This window comes from Acanthaster planci, linkage group LG12 (genome assembly GCF_054643075.1).
Source record: "Acanthaster planci isolate LZ-2023a linkage group LG12, COTS_SCS, whole genome shotgun sequence".
NCBI lineage: Eukaryota > Metazoa > Echinodermata > Asteroidea > Valvatida > Acanthasteridae > Acanthaster > Acanthaster planci.
The window spans coordinates 16,326,999-16,342,099 of NC_141788.1; the positions used below are offsets into that span (position 1 = coordinate 16,326,999).

Here is a 15,101-nt window from a genome sequence, read left to right on the forward strand (position 1 = left end):
GTGTAGGTACCAAGTGGTGGCTATTTATAGAATGAACACAAACAAAATCGTTAGACGAGTGGAAGTCAGGTGTGCTGAGTGTGCATGTGACGTGCATGCCAGTGCATCGTGACGGGAGGTAGGTCGGTCGTACCACAGACCAGATCTCCTCCAGGTCTGTGGTCGTACGTCATGTGCATCATGTACACGTATCATTCCAGAAGGCGGTTAATTCGGATCAGGTAGTGAGACGTAACGTTTAAGAGAAGGATCGAGTTCTACATGTACATGAGGCCAACACCTTCCCTACATCTCGTACACAAAATATAGGAGTGTCCAACATCTATGGGTGAGGACACTCATGGGACACTCGATAGAAAACTCAAAAGTTGTAATGTTGACCCATTTTTAAGAAAGCCAAAATTCCTTTTTGGAAAGAGTTCCATGGCATGTGGCATGTTACTAGTCCGAGTAACTTGGACTTTACAAATCGCCTTTTTAAACATTGGGATAAGATCAGGCGACAGCCTACTTTGAGAACTCAAAGTCACTACTCTGTCATACTCTGTGTGACAGAATATGACGGAGTGGTGCAGTTTTTCCAAGTTGTGACAGCCTAGACCACTACTCTGCCCACCCTTCAGTGGTCATTTTTGAATGTTCAAAAGGCAATAGGGCCTAGGCCTATAGGCTTCTACATTCTTTATTTCTACTTAATACATACATGTATGTCTTTGGTATTATTACAAGTTAACCTCTGCCATTGGTTTTTGTTATGCATGTTAATTAAGTTTAAGATGTCAAAGTCCCGGTGCAGTGGCCTTACCCCAAGAACTATGGGTTTTGTGCTTCCAGAAGTTGGAAGGAACAAAGAGTTCCATTGTTCTATGGTGGCCCATTAAATGATGAGACAGGTTGCTGTGCAAAACTTGGATGCAAAGATTCATAAAATTCCAAATCAAAAGGTGCTATTTTCATTTGATAAATTGCCGAAAAAAAGTTGGAATCGATCTTGTTCCCTTAAATAGGTAATGTCACCGTGGTGAAGTTGAGGAAGGTTTTCATCCATCCGAGAGCGAGCTGATGATTTAAATTTACCAGTGCCAAATTTGCAGATAGTTGCTAATTTGCCATCATGTCCTTTGAGGCATTTCCCGCCGAAGTTGTTCAACAGTTCAATGACCCTGGACCATACTACGTTCGAGAAAATGGAAAGCTTCGCTCTCCACCTGGCATGGGCTCTTGTGCCCGGTCGCTCTGCAAACCAGGCCAGACTACCAATCTTGTGATACAGGCCAACTCTACAGACGGTTTGGAAAACTCCCCACGTAAACTCTTCGACATAACACTGGACTTTGTCACACTGAACATCGGACTAGTGGACTCACTGGTTGGGTTTCCAGAGGTCGTGGGTCGGCAGCTGTTTGAAGCATCTCATCGCCATGGCAACCTTGGCCTTCAGGCATTGAGGCTGTTCAGTGATGCCTATGGAGATGCCATTCTACAGAGCATCAATCTTAGTGGACATCATCTGGCTGTCAACCAGCATAGCAACTGTCTAGCGGTCTTCCAGTATTTGTCTGAATTGGAGGTCGGAGGTTGTAGCCTAGGAGATGACCATGAAATTCTCCCAACCATAGCAAACTGTCACAGGTGAAGAATAGCTTACCGGTATAAAATGATTGAATGAAATCCATTATGTGGAGACTGACTTCAAGTTGGTTCTCTTCAAATTTCACACTGAAATAGACTGATTGCACCTGCTAAGTTTCGTGACGTATTCGTCCTCCAAAAGCAAAGTGTTTCAAAAGTATCATATGCCGAAAATAAAGCCGACGGTACGTATCGTACTCAGACTACTGATGTGCTGGGTACTATACCGTAACTTGGCTGTGTTGTTTGTAAACAACGTTCAAAACACACATTGCTGTGGGGTTGATACCCATTATGTAGGTCAAGTGATTTAGCTGGTGCAATCCGTCCATTGTTAACCCGTGTTCCCTTCAATTTTTCAAATCAACCTGCTAAAACTAAGTCTACATGGCTTAGTGAATTCAACACATTCAGAAAGCTACAATTTTTGTTCACTTTTCAAATCAAAATTAATTTTAGAGTACACGTCAGCCACCAATTATACTTCACTGAATGCAATAATGTCAAGCTTTTTCAAACCATGGAAGTTGGTGGTTCCTTGAAGTGTTAAAGACCAGATTTCAAATATTTGGGGGGAGCTGGTTTTGTTTACTGCAACCATTTGTGCTCTGTTGAGTACAATATTTCAGCAGAAATTTAATCAAACACAAGGTCATCATTTTCGCCCTCTTTTTTTTGTTGACAGTTTGAAAAGACTCGGACTGGCAAACAACCGTCTGACAGATGTTGGTATGCAGAGGTTGACATCTCCACTACGAGTAATGGGAAAAGGGCCAAGAAATCTGAGAATCCTGGATCTGTCGGGTGAAGAACAAAATTAACTCAAAGACCCCCACATTAGCCTCTTGAGATGAACAGAATATTCTTGGTTAAAGAAAGTCTGAAGCTGGTAAAGCTTTATTTGTATATCAACAGTTGCAAAATTGAGAATCAATGATTGACGTTTCAAGGATTCTTCAAGTTGAACATGCATGCCACTCATATTGACAAGATACTAGACGGGTGAGCTGACCTTGATGGAGAGGCCTTCTGCAATCTCATTGGCTGCTGTATATGTGTGTGGTCATTCCCGTTACTTTGATTGGCTGAGGTCAGAATGAAGCGGATATATGGCAAACAAAACATACAGCATCAGTGCGTGCTTGTCTTATAATTGAGTGACTGTGGTAATGCTATCCGTAGTCATTTGCGGTGCTGCCCCGCCAATGGTGGTATGCATTGTGGTAACTATTGTACAGAGCCACTGTTTCATGATAATCCTTCCTTACGGTACCCAACGCAGTGCTTTCCCCCATTTATAGGGACCGTCAGGAGTGTGCAATGAAAACGTTCCTGTATTTGTTGATAATCCAACTTGGCTTTACAGAATTTCTCCTTAGAAAACTTGCAAAGGCAAGCCCTTGACTTAAAAAAAAGTTGTCCACTCAATATATTGACCCAGTTGCCCCACCAAATGTACACATGGGCAGTTAACACATGCTTCTCTCTGATTCCATACGGTAAGTTACTGTTCCAGCTGCACGTATATAAACATGCACGCATGCCAGACATATGTTGTCAATCACAGCTGTGATTGGTTGGAAGACCATGAAGTGGGGCTTAAAGCATCGGCCTATTGCAGTAGATCACTCAGTAGATATGTGTCAACCGTCCCCGGTGGTGAGCGATATTTTTCCTTTGGTGCAGGTAACAACTTGATCGGTGACAAGTCTGCCAAGTTGTACCTGACTGCTTTCTCATCTCTCCAAGCGATTGATCTGTCTGGCTGCAGCATCACCGTAAGTTTCATTGGGACGCGGTGTGAATAACACAGCTGAGTTAGAAATTGGTAACAGCGCATCAGTTTTATCACTCTTTTTATGCACAGTTGGAGCTTCAGAAAACTATGCTTGAAAAGTTATCCTCATTAAAGCTAAGGCAGAGGTTGAGGCAACAACTGTATTGAAGCACAAGTTGTAGCGAAAAATCACTAAAAACACCTTAGATTATATATGCAAATCAAAACCGTACAGACTGTATTTAATTCATGATTCCAGCTCTACTGCATTTGTATGGCTTCTGAAAGATTATTCTTTGTAAAGGGTAAGGACTGTTTTCAAGTCTGTCACAATTATTTTAAAAAGGCTGAGTTGTGGAGAATTTTTGAGGCTAGAGTTTGCTTACATTGATGAGGAAATACTTGGAGACTTGGGGTTTCGGTTATCACATTTGACATCTGCCATCTTTCAGTCACGTGGCCTGGACATGCTGAAATCCAAACTGAGACTGGAAATCGGTGCCTCGTCAGATGCTTCGCCATTCCATCTGCCTGTCAAAACCGTTGGATGGGCCTTCCCTTTAGTGGCAGAGTGGATAGTATCCAGCACTGCTCTGATGCAGAGAGCCAAGACCATGGCTAGCAAGGACCGCGCTCCAGGGGCATCCAAAGCAATTCATTTCTGTGAGCAATAAGTTGGTCATTTGGACTCCACTTAGAATAAAACATAGCCTTTTTGGAAAATTGTCACCAAAGTAAATTTCACTTCAATATTTGATCCCTTCAAAATGTTTGCCCACGACAAGATTCTGCCGGAATCAACACGTTTGGCCCTCTTTCAAATCCACAATTTTTATCCCGACAGATTGACAAAATCAATTATTTTCGCCTCGAGTAGAAGCACCTTATTGGCTGAAAAGAGTCATATTGGTCAGGAATGCATCATTTTGTTGGCAGTGATGCGACTGTAACACATGCTTTTCATTAGTTATTTTTGAACCAGCGAAGTTCCGTTCTGACCAAAGGAGCCTCCATTTCTTAGAAAATTGCACCCTCTCTTGGTAAAGCTCAAGGCGCATTAACCCTGCTCTAAGTATCATGAAAGAACCCAACTGTATTCAACAGTGTCCAATATCAATCAAAATGTACAGAAGTGTGGATCCTGCTGAATCTGAAAGCTCAAACTCAATCTCTTTGCTTGGGTCAACAATATCTTTCTTCCTTGGTTTTTTGGTGTTTTGCTCTTGGAACTTACAGGACTCAGCAGGGTAATGGTTAAGGTACTTTTGTTGTATTGAATAAGTTCCTGTCTTCACTTTTAAGACATGTTCTGTCTTTTCAACAGATGGAAGAGCTCTTAAACGGCTTGAGAATGTTTCCAGGAGTTCTTTGTCCGAAACTACACGTCCAGTCTTCCCAATTGTTCGACTTGTTGCAGCCACCGCCCTGGGCAGCCAACCAACTAGTGACCCAGTAGAAAATGAGGTCTCCATGTCAGAGGTCAGCAACGCAGTTGAGAGACGGTCAAAGAAGTGTGTGCCACGCCAACAAACAGGTGAAGATAACCAATCATCAAAGGATGTTAATTCGTACCTGAGCAAAATAGAGGAGGCATTAATTGGACAGTACTCCATCAGTGCAAAGCATAAATTTCACAAGAACAAACCCGCAAGCAAACAAGAGCACTGGAGCTCTTTTGACTCGGACTTTGATGAGCCAAATGCCAGCGGAGGTAAACCAATCCTCAAACATGAGCCGACGAGGATTGGAAAACCACCACCAAAGAAGAGGATTAAACTCTGCTCCAAGGTATCCAGAGGATTTTCTGACATTCCACAGGATCCACAAGTCGACGATGTCAAATGTGTCAAGCCAAGACCAAAGAAAAAATCTGTTTCTTGTCAACAGATCTCCAATCGACAGTCCGAGGATGAAGTCATTTGATCTTGAAGGGTCAAAGGTCATTTTCGAACCTAAAGACTATTGATGAAAAGTGCATGTAGCAGCAGACACGGACATCACAAATTGTACTGAACTTGCTCACTTGACTACAAGGAGCAACAGTAATTCAGACGTGGAGTTGGTTTGCAGAGCATCCCTAACTGTAGAAAGAATATTTTCGGTGACCAAGCCAGCAATTCCACAGCCACTGCATTCTGGAATGCAATGCACAGTGAAGAATGGGGTTAGCTGGTCATGAGCTACAGTGTAGTACAACTCAGTCGCACACAATTACCACAGCAGTAACTATTTCTCTACCAGCAACATGAAACTTTTTATTTCATCAATATCCAGTATCATCCACATGATGACATCTACATCATTGTGTGCATAGAATAATAGACAGTTATAAAAACGATCCTGACCTCCAAAAGTGCTGCTTGAGTATGGGTTTGAAGGAGGGTCTTCAAAATTGTGTCAAATTTTGAGTTGTATGACATCCGCACTCAGTAGGCAGAATTAAACAGGATTCACAATGAGGTTTGAAGCTTTTCATGTTGGAGGTAGCAAGTAAACTAGATAGGTTTGCGGTAGCACCACGGAGAAAGTCTCCTGACGATGGACAGAGCATACTGTCCTGAACGTTGAGTACCACCAGTTCTTTTCAGAGCCCCACATACTCAAAATAGAGATATACCCATGGTGCTACCGCAAATCTATTTAGTTTAGGATTCACATTACATGGGAATGTAAAAACGCAGCAAAATTCCTGAACACTGGCAAAGTTACTTCATTCTCTGAGTAGCTAGTATGAATCCATCTTCACTCTGGTTCAACTTCTAAAACGTCTTGAATAAACTCCTTGCATAGCTATGCATTAATTAAAAAGTACATGTACAAGAAACATTACCGCCACTGACGGTCACTTTAGCATCATTTCTGCAGAAAGATGCTGCTGGTTATGCACATTTCACTGACAATTAGTCGTGCACATGGTGTGCCATCAACAAGGCTGACCTACTGTGTACACAGCCTTCTGTGACTAGTGCAAACAGGTGACACAACTATCTCATACATGTACATACACTTCCTGAAACATAAAAACTGCCTTTGGTATTGTGCTTGCTACTCAATCCAGCTATGTTATAATTGAGACCCCTTACACTGTAGGACCATCACAAGACCAGCAGCTCAGACCTCCAGCCTAAAAAGGCCTATGCACTGATGACATCAGTCTTTGTTTACATGTGCACTTTCCTACTTAGTTAATGGGGGCCCACGGCTTACTGAGCACCACAGGAAAGCATACATGTACACAAAGTGTAGCATCATCAGCACAGAGGTGCTATTCAAATGAACTAAAACAAAAGCATTCTATTGTCACAGTTAGCCCCGCTACTTGTGAAGGGTCTTGTGTCTAGTTTTGTTTCTGGTCATCTGATGGTCTTTACTACAATACTGGAGTCCAAGCATGCGATCATTGTGCGGTCAAGGAGTTACAGCGGAAGCACTGTACCTATAGGCACTGTAGAAAAAAGAAGAAGTATAATTACTATGTTCATTAGCTAACCCGATACTTGCCACCGTTACTAAGGGCTTTCCCAACATGCCACGACCACATGCTGGAATTTTTGCGGACGCTTAGCCTTTTACCACATGGTGTTTGGTTCTAATTTCTAAAGTATAGCCCCCCTCACTCAAATTTTGGCTTTTTATCACACATTTTACATCATGAAAAATTCATTAACATAAAACGTCTAAACAAAGCACTTGTGTATAAGTATTTATGTAATAAATACTGAAACAAAGTCACATCTGCTTTTTCAAGAAAGAAAAAACTTCAAGGAAGTAACGTATCGGAAATAAAGACAAGAGTTCCAAATTCAAGTTCTGCCTGTATTATCTTGCCGTGTCAACACCCTGTTTACATTCTTTAACCCTAACCCTCCTCAATCCTTCACCTGTTGGAGGACTGAGGAGTGTTAGGGTTAACTTACAACCCACTCTTTTGAAGGTTTTCCCAATCGGAAAAGTTGTGAGAATTGTTTATTCAGTTTGAAGCAGTATTTTCATATTTTGCTTTACCTTTTAGGGACAGATTGCCAATATACGGTTAATACTTGTACAAAAACCTCAACAAGCCTGCAGTTAATTCATCCAAAGGGTCACGTAGGAGGCAAGATATGGAATGAGTTGTTTAAAGGACCCAGTCTTCCACATTGGCAATATTACTTGACCCAAAAGATCATTCTAACGGCAAACTTGGTTTGGTAAACAAGGAAACAAAACAAAAACACCTAAATCTACGAGTCTCACGCACAAGCAACCTTTGAATGTTGACAGTAAAAGGGGCTCTGGCAGCTTTTTTCTGCAACCGTGTATGTGGTTATATATAACGGGTTTGCCCTTACCCAACGTATATTAATAAACACTGTATGCTCAGTGCTTGTCCGAGAGCTTGCGAAAAAACCTCACAAGCTTACTCGGGTGGGACTCGAACCCACGACCTCCTGCTTACTAGTGCAGACGTCTTAACCATTCGACCACCGAGCTTGCCGGGGTCGGCTGGCCGGTCCGAGTCAAATGAAGCAGCGGGTACCGCGAACTATTTTCAAGATATATTTTTGCGTTGGGGAGATGTTAATTATATATAACGGGTTTGCCCTTACCCAACGTATATTAATAAGCACTGTATGCTCAGTGCTTGTCCGAGAGCTTGCGAAAAAAACCTCACAAGCTTACTCGGGTGGGACTCGAACCCACGACCTCCTGCTTACTAGTGCAGACGTCTTAACCACTCGACCACCGAGCTTGCCGGGGTCGGCTGGCCGGTCCGAGTCAAATGAAGCAGCAGGTATGTGGTGCCCACATAAAACCAGATCTGTCACTACATTTCTAGACTGAAGTGTACCGACTCATGCTGGAATGAACAACAGCGTCGTAGTCACGTCAATCACTTTTCAGTCCCTGCCTGATTCAGTGGGTTTTACCCAGAATTTTCTTCTGGGGTATTTTCTCCCATCTCAACAGCTGTTATTACTTTTCATCGTCTCCTCCCTACAGGTTTCTTCAAGCTTGGGATCGACGGTTCCTTTTGTGAGGTATCCTGGCTTCATTATCAGAAATGCTTCATAATTACACAGAACGGGGTGAACGGCAACAGCGGAATGAATGCTGCCGTAGTGGTTAATTTCAACAGCTCATGACTTGGCTTAAGACTGGGAAGACTGTGATGGACTTGCAGGGATTTTTTCCAAAGATGACTTGCAGGGACTTGTCATGGACTTGACTACATTAGTGAAGAATAAGTATGTGCAGGTGGTGTGTGTCAACTCAAAGGCATTTCATTGCAAGCCAGCAAAATGACCTCTCTCACACAGGGCCCACAACTGCATCGTTTGACACCTACACAATAATACCAGTCGTTACATTTACAATTCTTTGAGCTGACTGCATGCAGTCCATGCAGTGTATAAGTCACAATACATGTATGTTCTTAAAAACATTTGGTTCAATTTCAGTGAGCACTAAAAATTCAACAATGTAATTTTGCTACTTTGTTCACAATTACTGTATAATCTACTAGATTAAAACTTTTGTAATTAGGTGTATTTTCAAAAAAGTTTGTGCATATAAATACTGTCACAATCATTACTGTTCCAATTTAACATCTATAAATTGCACATTTAGCATATTCTTGACAAACATTCTGCCCCATTTCCAATTTTCACTGCAACAGCTTGATCAATTTTTTTTTCGGAAGAATCCCCCCCCCAAAATTCAATCCATTTTCTGGCCTCTGTCTTGCTTCAAATGAAGTTCAGCTTTTCCACAAAAATGTCTGAACATCGAAAGAAGCAAAACCCCAACACACTATGCACTGCTGTCAGCAAAGCCAACATCACTGAGGGTCAAAAACCACTTTCCCGATCAAATCTCTACGATACAAATAGCGACCAAACAGCAATATCGCATCAATGTACAATTTTACTTATTCAAAAGGGACAACTGTAACACAGAACAATATACCACAGCTTCTAATCCTAAAACCGCAACAGAAAAACGAAATACAATAAACTTTTCTCCTGAATAACAAACATTATACACATTTCCCACCCTGCTCACACTTGGCTGTTGTTATCAAGGGTGGACCAAAGGGGGCCATGCCTCCTCCCCTTTTGGAAACGTACCAGACCTTTTTTCCGGTGATGTCACGATCGTGCAGGACCTACAATGGGTTGTGATGGTAATGAGTGCATAGTGTTGTGATGGTAATCTACCTATTCAAGATAAACTAGTCAAGCACGCAGTGTTCGCACGTGTGCTTGCACGTAGTTGAAGCCACCTGTAGGAATATATGTGATCCCCATGGCCAAGGTGGTCAACATGGTGGTGGTATTGTCACATGGGTGAAAAAGGTCTGTTGAGAGCAAGGCAGTTTTTTTAACTTTTTCATTATCCTCCCAAAAGCGTGCAAAAGTCCCCCAAAATGAAATATCACCCTCAAAAATCTATGAAAGGTCACACGCACAAATTTTCCACATTTTTTAGCCTCCCCTTCCCCTAATGTTTTTGGTAGTTCTAGATTCCCCCTCGGTTGCATAAGTCCCCCAACATGAAATATCACCCTCAAAAATCCATGAAAGGTCACACACAAAAAAAATCCACATTTTTTACCCTCCCCCGAAAAATCAATTCCCCTTCCCCCAATGTTTTTGGTAGTTCTAGATCCCCCCTTGGTTGTTTCAGAATGCAAACATAAAAAGTTAAGGAACAAAAGCAACATAGCTGATATAATAAATTAAACATTCAACTTTGTTTCTGGCTATTATATAATGTATAACGTGAAAGATGTTTGGTCAAAAGTATTCACAGAACCCTTTACTAATTGCATGCCTTATCACAGAAGCAACAACCACAACCCAAACATTTCCATGTTTGGATTCATTTGGTTTATAAAGGTTTTATAGAGTTATTATACACATCTTGCAATAGTTCACCTTCATGGGGAACATTTAGAAAATGTGACAACGACAGGTTTGGATTCTACAAATAATGCCAACAATCACAAACCTGGCCCTGTGAGAAATACTCAACTGATCCTATTCACACACTCGTGTACCCAACCTTACATAACTACTGTGGACATTCTTTTCGTGCAATTAAAAAAACTCAGTGAAAATACTCATTCTTCTTGAACTGGGAACACGATTTTCAGCTGGCTTTTTGTACAAGGTTTCCTTGACTATTCCTCTTCCTTTTATAACAGATGACCCCTACCCCCAAAAAGCCTCTAACCTTCTTTTTCAGAGAAGGGGAAACGTCCCGTGGACGTGTGTAAGTCCACAGAACGTCTTCCTTTCCTGCATCGTGTGGATATCTTTTGTTCACAAGTCCACACTAGGTATGTAAGGTTAGCGCACTAAACAAAACCTAAATTGAGCATATCATTTCCTCTGCCTCAAAATTTCAATAGAATATTGCCTCTCTCTTTAAAAAACTACAAGCACCTATTCTACAAATCAAATCGATATTGGGAATTTACAGCAGGATTGCTACTTATAGTGACCATCTTTTGCAGCAATTCAATTATCTACAACCTTATTGGATGGTGCACCATTTAGGGTATAACACAACTTTGAAAATCTGAGTTTGGTTACTAACAATGTAGGGTGCTGTGTACCAGCTATGATCACAGTACTGATCAGCATGAATACCAGCGTGACCTATATTTTCCTCCTTTAGCTTTCCAGCATGTGTGTTGAAAAGGGTGTCCTCTTGTCTACAGCCTCAACAATACAAGGCTTAAAATGCTTAACCCAGTTTTTATGAACTGCCATTTGCTTACAAGTAGTTGACTTATGAGGCACTTGACCTCTGCACTCTGACAGTCAAGACGGAACTATCTGGAGGCAAACTTATGTGTGGGCCCGGGCTCCCCACTGTAAAAGGTGATGCGAATAGCTATTGATAACTGGGACACCAGCCTTTATAGCTGGCTGGGGCTTAATCAACAAGATATGTTGACAAGCAAGCACTCAAGTCAGCCCAGCTATGATTTATCACAGTTACTGTGGTACCGGGACTCCTCGATGCATGTAACAGATCATACATACATTACAAACTAGAGGAGAACACTTTGCAGTAATTTTAAAAAAAAAACCTCACCCATGCCCAAAATTGGCTTTTCTATGCATTGTACAACTCTCAATGCGCACAAAATAACATCAAAATGGATACTTTTTCTCTGCACTTATCCTGCAAGTGCAGAGGAGCACACACCATAAATACAGGGCTAGTAAAGTTAAAACTAATAATTTCATCAAGAAGATATCCTTAAAACAAGTTTTTTACATGTAAATTCTTTAATGATATCATTTTAAACAGCACCAATGGACTTTATTATGGATACTCTCAAGGAAAAGAGAGCTACAGGGCTGCCAAGAAGCAGAAAATATAAGAAAATATTGGTAAGAGAATTAAGCGGGAAATGAATCAACACTCAATGTTTAGCATAACCAGTGCTCTATTTTTCTAAGTTGGTAACTTTTAAGCTACCAAACTACGCCAACATAAGCTAGAAACTAGACAGGGCAATACGCACCACAAGACACTTAAGCTTGTATCTCATTTTTGCTCAGCGAAAATCCCTATGTTTAGCCAAGATCACGAGCCTGGTATCTCTACAGAATTAACCCCCTAACCTTGGCATGGCTTCATGCAAGCAGTCTCAGCCACGGTACCTACTGTAAAATAAAACATTAAATAAAAACAAGCAATTCCCTTAATTTAACAACTACAGGAGAATTTTCAGACATTTTTGTTTGCAAGGCTGATCAACAGAGAGTGACTTCAGAAGACCCAGGAATCGTAGGCCCCCAGGAAGGGGATACTGTAGACCCAGTCAGGTTCTTGCCGAAGAAACTCTAGGATCTCTGGGCTCTTCTTGAAGTCCGTGTAGTGAAGCCCTGCCACCCCAATGTCAACCACCGGATCAGTGTTGCTGAAACTGTCAGGGACCTGGGCATTGCAGAGACAAGTAAACAAAATGAAGTAAAATGCACCACAGGAGTGACAAAATTTAGCCATTTTGTCTGTGTAACTGGAACAGACGCTTGTCAGTGGGAATGGTATTGATGTGTTCTAGATTTTTTGGCTCATAAAAATGGCACAGAACAAGGCAAAATATGTGCAATATCAAATAACCATAACCCTTCCTGAATACAGCAACTGTGCCCAATTTCATGGCACCGCTAAGCACACAATTTTATGCTAACAGAGGATCTGTGTATTTCATGAAGACCATATGCAGTAAGCACAGCAAATGGCAACATTTGCTTGTAGGCAGTGACAAAACAATAGAAATCTCTATGCGTGCACAACCACACCAAGCACCACCATGAAATTGTGCTTACGGTTAGCAAAATTTTCCGCTACAGTAAACACAACTTTTCTGCTAAATGTTAAGCAGTACCATGAAATTGAGCCCTGGTCTTTAAACCCTGCTTTCAATTCATCATCTTTCCTTCTTTGACCACTGACCTTTAATCTACATGACCTACTTCCCCTCTGTCAACAGGTCTCAGGTCTAGCTCCAAACCGGCCATGAACTTTGGCCTGCATTGGACCCAGCACCAAATGTCATCTTGGGTCACCCCATTAATCTCTACCTTCCTGCTTCACCCTATCTTCCTACCATGCATACTGCCCCCACCCCAAATGTTCATGCCATGGCACCTTCAAATCTAGCCAGACTTGCTAACGATCTTGGGGCTCCCCTCCCCTGTAGCCGCCCTGGGTCTCTCCCCACTCTGCCTGCTAGCCTAGAGTGTTCCCCCCACCACCCAAAACACTGAACGTGTACCTTCAGATCCAACCAGAACTGCCAGTGATCTTGGGGCTCCCCTCCCCCATAGCAGATAAAGTACACCCATCCCCCGGTGCCATCATGTGTCTTCAATGGTTTCTCCTTGCTTAAGGACCAACGTGCCATCTCCACCCCTTCCCTCAAGGAGATAAACACGTTCACATGGCTTGGACCTGTCAAGTGGAAGGAAAATCAGTGTCAACCTCCATAATCTTTTTCCAGTAAAAAGTCAGAATATTTTTCAAGTAGCACCATATGTTATGCTAAGCGCAGACCAATCACCCTCAACAACACAAATTTGCAATTCTACCGAGGACACTTCAGCAAATATTTTTGTCGAAGGCAAAAATCAAACAACAGAAGCTTCATTAAGGTTTATCTGCCTTCAATCCACAAATTTCCCATGAAAAGCTGGAAAGTTTTGAATGTGTAAATACCCTCAATGGTTTGGTGTTTGTGGCAAGTTCACCAACTTACCAGAAACGGTGAACGTCAGATTCTGATGGTCTGCTTTCTTCGCACGGGAGTTGAGGTGAAAGGTTGTCTCCACATCTATGTCTGGCTCACCACCTGGGAGGATCCACTGGTGTCTAGGGAAGACAAGTAAAATAAGGAAGGTCACATCCTGTACTGTTACAAGTTATCTTTTATTATCAACATAATTTTGTTAAAAGCTAATATCTCTGTATGGAATTGTCTGTATTTTTGGGGGGTCACCATAAAACTGGCCTGTTTAGAAACAAGAACTAGTGTCGTGAAGGAAAAGTCTAAAAAACTTGAAATGCTCTTGAACTGGACTGTTCCTGTGTATTGAAACACCTGGGTACAATGTTACGGAACAGACACACAAATCTGCTTTGTGAAGAAACAATTCATTAAGCAAAACAAGTTCCCAAACAAAATGCTAATTAATATAAGCTGTTTGCAAATGGCTCGTCTAATATTGCTGAGCATGAAAATTGGCTAAGCGACAGTTTTTGCTGAGCTCTGTGATACTGAGCTTAAATGTTTTAAGCTTTTCCAAACTGGGAAGCATGTTTCCCAATGCCAATATGCCAGGCTCTTTAACTCTCACGGACAATTTTTTAAAAGGACTTTACCTAAAGACATGCAGCAGTGGTAGGTAGTAAGGATACCCACAGTAGGGCATGTCCTTCCTACACTCTGCAATGGGAGCATCTTTGAGGGCTGGGATGTAAGACTCCATGTGTCTGACACCCAGGTAGTCTAATGGCAAAACAGATAAGTAAGTGTCATGGTCCACAGCAGCGCCGGACTGATCGTGCTTGGTCCTGGTTACATGCTGGTGAAAAGCAGATACATAGAACGTCAAGAGAAGAACTAACAACTGTATGCTGACTTACATTATGCCTTACAAAATCTTTTAAATATCCAACTTAAGGTTTTGGGCAGTTTTGCAAGATGGATAAAGTATCCAGCAATAATGCTCACATTGAGTGATTAGTAAGTTTAACATTTAAATTTCAGATCCAGCAGTTGCTTGCAAATTAACAGCCAAGTGCTCTGCAATGCAAAGCTGCCACAGCCATAAGCATTTGAGATGACTTTCCACCACAGAGAGCCAGTCCCCGTGTCACCGAGCACACGCAGTATTACGACCTAACTTAGGCAAACATATTAGGTGGGATAAGATGTGTCAAACAAACAGGAAATGGCCTATTTTACAAACTGATCATGTTTTTGTAAAGCTCATTATTGCCAAAGTTATCAAGTTTTATCCAAGAAATGAAGCACTTTGTTTCGAGGAAGTGATGAAAAACATATTTGGCTGTGAAAGAATTTTGAGATTGGCTGCCCAATTCTGACAAAGAAAACACTTTTTTTTAAATTGCGAGAGGATCTAATTCAATGACTGGTTACGGACTGCCGTAATACTGCAAAGGA

The 15,101-nt window shown here is 41.7% G+C and overlaps 2 protein-coding genes across 4 annotated transcripts in view; one reads left to right on the plus strand and one right to left on the minus strand.

Annotated features, from left to right (window-relative positions):
• Window positions 1-40: 40 nt before the first annotated feature.
• Window positions 41-7,216, plus strand: LOC110978464 (leucine-rich repeat-containing protein 42-like). 3 transcript variants are annotated; one of them, XM_022233489.2, is made up of 6 exons: window positions 41-118; window positions 1,008-1,632; window positions 2,318-2,436; window positions 3,319-3,410; window positions 3,862-4,072; window positions 4,734-7,216. In XM_022233489.2, the coding sequence occupies exons 2-6, from the start codon at window positions 1,115-1,117 to the stop codon at window positions 5,330-5,332; spliced, it is 1,539 nt and encodes a 512-aa protein (XP_022089181.2). In that variant the 5' UTR covers window positions 41-118; window positions 1,008-1,114; the 3' UTR covers window positions 5,333-7,216. The 3 variants fall into 3 exon arrangements, with proteins under 3 accessions (XP_022089181.2, XP_022089179.2, XP_022089178.2); XM_022233487.2 differs by having other exon boundaries at window positions 49-328; XM_022233486.2 differs by having other exon boundaries at window positions 49-221.
• Window positions 5,639-15,101, minus strand: part of LOC110978493 (endoplasmic reticulum metallopeptidase 1-like) — a 46,172-nt gene continuing 36,709 nt past the window's right edge. The window contains exons 10-13 of the mRNA XM_022233538.2: window positions 14,297-14,499; window positions 13,674-13,786; window positions 13,194-13,369; window positions 5,639-12,349 (exon numbers count right to left, since the gene is read on the minus strand). Of these exons, the coding sequence (XP_022089230.2) occupies window positions 12,182-12,349; window positions 13,194-13,369; window positions 13,674-13,786; window positions 14,297-14,499 (660 nt within the window). The 3' untranslated portion in view covers window positions 5,639-12,181. The remainder of the gene's footprint in view (window positions 12,350-13,193; window positions 13,370-13,673; window positions 13,787-14,296; window positions 14,500-15,101) is intronic.

Coding starts and splice junctions, on each gene's coding strand:
- LOC110978464 (XM_022233489.2), top strand. CDS start 1,115: ATGTCCTTTGAGGCATTTCCCGCCGAAGTTGTTCAACAGTTCAATGAC. Junction 2,437..3,318: donor GAGAATCCTGGATCTGTCGG/GTGAAGAACAAA, acceptor CCTTTGGTGCAG/GTAACAACTTGATCGGTGAC. Junction 4,073..4,733: donor ATCCAAAGCAATTCATTTCT/GTGAGCAATAAG, acceptor TCTTTTCAACAG/ATGGAAGAGCTCTTAAACGG.